The 6,007-nt window shown below is 52.1% G+C and overlaps 1 protein-coding gene across 1 annotated transcript; it reads right to left on the bottom strand.

The window, feature by feature from the left end:
• Window positions 1–3: 3 nt before the first annotated feature.
• On the bottom strand, window positions 4–5,276 carry Ndufb7 (NADH:ubiquinone oxidoreductase subunit B7). Its single transcript, XM_051194914.1, has 3 exons — window positions 5,080–5,276; window positions 360–528; window positions 4–199 (listed from the first exon to the last, which is right to left on the bottom strand). The coding sequence occupies exons 1-3, from the start codon at window positions 5,189–5,191 to the stop codon at window positions 67–69; spliced, it is 414 nt and encodes a 137-aa protein (XP_051050871.1). The 5' UTR covers window positions 5,192–5,276; the 3' UTR covers window positions 4–66.
• Between the last annotated feature and the right edge of the window lie 731 nt (window positions 5,277–6,007).

Here is a 6,007-nt window from a genome sequence, read left to right as displayed (position 1 = left end):
AGATTGTTGGACAGTTGACTCAAAGCTTTTATTTCATTGACAGGTCCACAAGCGGGTGGGTTACCCCTAGAGGGCCACCTCAGGGCCCACCTCTCCTTCTCCCTGGCCCAGGGCTACCCGTTTCGCCTTCTCTTCCCTCCGTTTCTTCCTCTGGAGCAGTCGCCGCTCACGTTCAAACTCCTTCATTCGCTTCACGTAGCTGTGGGCAGAGCAGACAGAGTGTCAGTGCCATAGGCCCTGACCCGATCCCATTCCCAGCCACCAGGGAACCCTGTAGGGTGAGGCCTCCTGGTGGCTCCACTCTTCCCCACGCCCACGTGTGGGGGCCCGTGGGGTGGGTCGGTGCAGGGCAGGCTCACTCCAGGTGCTCGCAGTAGTCCCAGTCGTGCCGCTCATGCTTGCAAGCCAGGAAGTTGGGGAAGCTGTCCCGTCTGCACTTGAGCAGCCGGATGAGATAGTGGGCGCAGTAGTCACGCTGCTGCAGTACCAGCTGGGCGTCGTTCATCTCCTGTTGCGTGGCCACCATTACTGTGGGGAGTAGCAGGGCTCAGCGTCAGAGCCAACCCCCAACTCCACAACCCCAGGATGTCCCTCACTGGCTTAGCAGAACCCATTCGGACTATGGCCACGTCCTGACTGAAGGAAGGGTGACACTGTTCCCTTTGGGTGTGGAAACAGTACAGAGAGCCTCAGATCCCTTCCTCTAACGATGCTGTTGTCTAAAAAGTCAAGGTGAAGCTTAGTGCTCACCTTCCAGCTCAGCTTCCCCACTACAAAAATAGCCAGGTCCAGCACCGATGCTGTCAAGCTCTCAGCTAAGCCAACAGAGCTGTGGTAACCAGAAGTGACCCAGGAATGCATTGTTAGGTGGTGCCAGTGTAACCCGCATAGTGCGTACTTACACAGATAAGACAGGTTTATCACTAGCTCACAGGACTTCAGAACTGTCCTGATGTTGACATAAATGCTACCATCTATGTGTGTATGTTAAGTGCTCATGTATGAGCCTTGGGAAGATGATCTAGCTCTGAGCTGGCATGTTCCATCACTGGGTTAGGAACATAGCCTGTACCCATTGTGCCCCACAATCCTACACCTTATCAGTCCATCAGGACCCGATTTGCCGGGTCTGCAGGCCTACCTCCTCTACCTGTGCCTTGGTCCTACACCCATTTTATTGCATTAAATGTATTCCCACAGAAGGCCTGGTGGCTCAAGGCTTGTCACTTTCAGCTACTTAGGAGGCTGAGGAGATCACAAGTTTAAGACCTGCCTGGGCTACAGAGTGGGTTTATAGCCAATGTGTGCAACTTAGGAGAAAGACCCTAATGCTGAAACACTATACAGACGTTGGCAAGCTGGCTGGAGAGATGAATCAGTGGGTGAGAGCATCATTGTTCTTGCAGAGAACTGGAGTTTTGTTCCCCGAGCTCATAACCCTGCCTTTAACTTCAGCTCTGGGAGACCTAATGCCTTTTTTGGCCTTGTCTGGCACCTACATTCTTAAGTGCAAATCTCTATACGGACACATACTCAAAATAAAAATAAACTGAAGTCAGTGGAAGAGTGCTTGCCTAACGTGTGAGGACTTGGAAAATCCTCATCGCCACACAGATACCACCACACTCCTACCATATCCTCTTTCTCATATGGGCTCAGGTCCTTGTGCCCTTTTTGAGCTTCTAACCTGGTATCCAGATGTGGCTCAGGGTTATCTGTCACCAGAATAGGCTTTCTCTACCTTTGTTGCACTCTGCCTGTACTCCTCCCAAATCTAACCCAAGTAGTAACCACCTTCTCTATAACCATCACAGGGTCTAACCCACACCTCTCCAACCATCACAGTGTCTAGTGCACACCTCTGATTGCTATCCTAGTTGGCTGATGAAGCCAGCTTGGTTTCTGTATGTTATACCTCTGCACTCCAGGCCCAGGGGCTCACCTTGCAGGCAGGCAGGCTCTTGTTGGAGCCACTCAATCTGGAGTTCAGGTTAGCAACCCAAGGTCCTGCCTCATCTCCAGTTCATAAAGCTACTGCCTGCTAAGTTAAGGAATACAGCAGGGAGGCAGGGAGGTAGATGGTATCCATCTTCAGAGGGAGACAAAGTAGGCAAAATATACTCATTGTCTGACAGCCTTATTGACTGGGGAGAAAAACCAAAAAAACAAAACAACCCCTCAAAACCAAAGAGGGGGGCACGAGAAGGTGAGGTGCGAGTTAGACAGATAGATGCCTATGGCATCTAGGTTTAACAGGCCAACGGGACTGGGCTTCCTCACCTCCTGGATTTTGGCTTGAGCACAAGGAAGGCGGAGCTGTCCTCTATAGTGGTAGGAAGTGAGGTCAGAAGGCTGAAGGGGAAGGCAGAGTGGTATATACCAGTAATCTCAGCACTCAGGAGGCTGAGGTAAGAGGATTTTAAATTTGAGGCTAGCCTGTGCTACACAGCAAGATCTTGTCTCTCATATAATCTCAGCACTTGTGAGCCTGCGGGGGTGGGGGTGGGGTCTGGAATTTGAGGCCAGCCTGTGCTATAGAATGAACTCTGTCTTAAAAAATTAAGGTGGCAGCAAAGCGTGGTGGTTGGTGGTTCCGGGGAGAGAGAAGGTGGAGAGTGGTCTGAGGAAGACACTGTCAGTCGACTTCTGTCCAACATACATGCGTGCATACACTCATGCATACAACTAACATAGCACTAACACAGACAACAAAAAACAAAACAGAAACATGAAAGCCAGCAATGTCATTCCTAAGTTGAAGGTTAAGGCTTCTGTTGGAGATAAACTTGGCAGTATTGCTGCACACAAGGCCGTTGCAAGCTGTCTCTAGGACAGGACAGACAGAGGCCTTGGCTTTAAGGCATCCAACAGGGAGTTGAGGAAGAATGAGTAATAGTCCAGGGAGATGGAGGTGATCAAGGTACAACTGAGGAATGACGATGGGACTTAGTGATTTGGCTGGGGAACTTTGGAAAGAACCCTTCAGTGAGGGGGGAAGCTGGAGACCGTAGGGCCTGAATGGGACTTTACACTACCGTCCATGCACCACTGTGTCTGGGTTTGGGAGGTAGTGTAATGGCTTGCTGACAGGAGACTGATAACAGATTCCTGAGCAGAACCCTCATGTTGTGGATGGAGGACATAAGGGGTTCACTTGAAATGGGGGCTCTGCCAGGCCATGGACAGGTCATTTGGAATTATAGGTGAGGAGGAATTTGAGGGTGCATGGGAGTGGGAAGGGGCAGCTGTTCCTGCTCTCCCACAGGAGCATGCCTAAGACGGAGGATAAGGCAATGAAGAGCCATGGAAGTAATCCGAAGGCTAGCATCACTGAGCACACTGGGCCTGTGAGCTCAGTGCTCCAGAGGCCAAAGGGAAAGGACTGTGAGTTAGACCAGTCTGACTCCACAGCAAGAAGGGGTCCAAGGAGGAAGCCACCTGGATACCGGGGCCACAGGGTTTTACCAAGTTTTGGGTTAGCCAAGCCAGAGGAGTGCTGGTCATATTCAAAGCGGACTATGGGCAAAGCAGGGTGTCAGGTGGATAAATGAGCTGCAGGCTCAGTTAGGGCTGAAGGACTTCCCCAGAGTCAGGGCACAACCTCCCAGCATACCCAGATTCGTATCTGTGGACTCCAATCCTTGGAGAACTCCACCCCTGTCTACAAGTCATCACTCTCCAAGCGGTCACTAAGACCTGGGTGAGTAGACCAAAAGACAGAGTCCAGTTATTCATCCACCGTATTTTATGAGACAAGTTCTCACAGAGCTTAGAGCTCACTTACTGGCTAAACTGACCGGCCAGTGAGGCCCCTGGATCCACCTCTATCCTCTCTGCACTGGGAGCACAGGCATAGCTAGCTCCGCCAGCCTTTTACATATGTGATAGTTTTCCTCCTACACAAAGCCTGCTTTTTCTTCTTCTTTTGCCCCCAAGTCAGGGTTTCTCTGTTTAGCCCTGACTGGCCTTGAACTCAGAGATCTGCCTGCCTCTGTCTCCTGACCGTCAGGGTTAAAGGCATATACCACGCCCTGCAAGGAGAGCTCCTTAAACTGGAAGCAAACAACAGCTTCAGGAAGCCTTGAAGCCAACCAGATTCACTAGGCCATTCCTTCCCCAAGCTTGTCTAGGCTCTAAAGTCTGCCCAGAGACCAGCTCATCTCAACCAAGCTCCCTGGGGGAAGCAGATTAAAGGGGCTGTCTGTCATTCATGCTGGGGTGGGCTTTTGGTGGGGGCCACTGTCTGTCATTTCTGCTCATGTAATGCAGTAGGGCTCACTGGCTCACCAAGTTGAACTTCAGTGCTGCTATTCTTACCTTGTTCTGCCAAAGGTTCCCTCCCTGGGGTGAGAAGACAGACTTCTGTTCATGTTTCCACAGGGGATAGCATGGCAATCACTTTAGCGACTGAGCCATTGCCCAGCCTACACCACAAACCTTTTGGCAACACAAATTTGTGTCTTTCCTCTGCTGACTAGTGAGGGCTCCATCCGAGGGCTCCTCGGAACCAGCTTCATCGGTTCCAGATACATGCCTCATTTAGCCTTTGCTTCTACCGCCTGTCACGAAGCCTGCTTCCACACTTCAAGTTTTGCTTCTTGGATCTGCTTGCCCAGTGGGATCCCTAAAGGCAGTGCCACGGTTTCTCTGCTACCATGAGGCATCCCAAATGTCAAAATGGGACTTTGTCCAGAGCTCTCACTCTGTAAGCCTGCGATTTTCCCACACAGGAAGAACGAGAACCCATCCCCAGCATCATCACACCAGATAGGCCAGATGTACCGCATGATCGCCCCGCCCCCGACCTTGTATCCTTGTATGTAGCTAAGTAAGTTAGCGTGCACCTGTATGGAGATGCAAAGAACGCGTCCCTAGGCTCCGCGCTGTGCCCAGGACGAAGAGCACCGGAGCAGCCTCGTTTTCCCGCTCTCAGCTGTCTTCTAGCCCTTTGCTCCAGCCCTGCCCGCACTGTCTCCACGTTCAAGGAGGTGGATGAGGCGCCCTCCCGACCCGACCCTGTGCACACAGGCAGCACCAAGATCCGCGGGGTCCGCGGTCGCGCCTGCGCTCTGAGCTCACCGCGCTCTTTCCGCTCCGGGAAGCCGTAGTTCGGCGCGAAGCTGGGCATCTGCAGGGGGTCAGGCTCCACCGAGGCATCCCCCACATAGCGCCGGGCCAAGTGCGCCCCCATAGCTGCTTTGCTTCACTCTCCTTTGGCAGCCGGGGTCACCTCGCTCCCACCTGGAAGCACTGCTCCTTTGAGGCCCACGGCTTCCGGGTCAGCTAGCCGGCGGTGTGGGTCATGGAGAAGAACCGGGGAAGTCCTCCTGGCCTGCTGGCTCCCCCTAGCGGTCTGGAGGAGACAGGCAGGTACGGCGGACGCCAGTTGGCTAGACTGCCTTGGCTGTCCCGGGAGCTCCAGGAATGGCCTGCCTGCCTGTGCTCTCTCTGCGCAGTGTTACGATTACAGATGTGTGCCACCAAGCCTGCAGTTTACATGGATATTGTGGACATCTGGTCCACATGCTTGCATAGACAGAACTATCTCCCAAGCTCATTCTATTTTTAAATTTAAGAGTAAGTTGAAATGCACCACCACTTCCAACCTCCCAACCTCCAAACACGTTTTATAGGGGTGTTGGTGTGCACGCACGCACCTGTGGAAGTGGGCATATGAGTGCATTTGATAGTCGCAGGTCATTATTCTGGCATTGTTCATCCTGTTTGAGACACTGGGTTTGAACTCTCCAAGTAGGCTAGGCTGTCTAGCCTGGAGATTGGAAAGATTTAACTGTCTGCCTGTCTGTGGTTCTGGAATTGCAAGTATGTGCCACCACACCCAAACTTTTCTTATGTAGGGTTTGGGAACTGAATTTAGGTCTTTGTGCTTGCAAACCTATCCCAGTAATGACTGGGTTCTCCTCTAAGTTATTGTTCTAAAAATAATACCGTTCTGATCATGTTCTACCACTCACACCCACCCTCAGAGTCAAATACCAAGGAAGGG

Source organism: Phodopus roborovskii, unplaced genomic scaffold, assembly GCF_943737965.1.
Source record: "Phodopus roborovskii unplaced genomic scaffold, PHOROB, whole genome shotgun sequence".
Taxonomy (NCBI): Eukaryota; Metazoa; Chordata; class Mammalia; order Rodentia; family Cricetidae; genus Phodopus; species Phodopus roborovskii.
The sequence above is the reverse complement of the archived record's forward strand: the minus strand, read 5'-3'. Positions and strand labels throughout refer to the sequence as shown.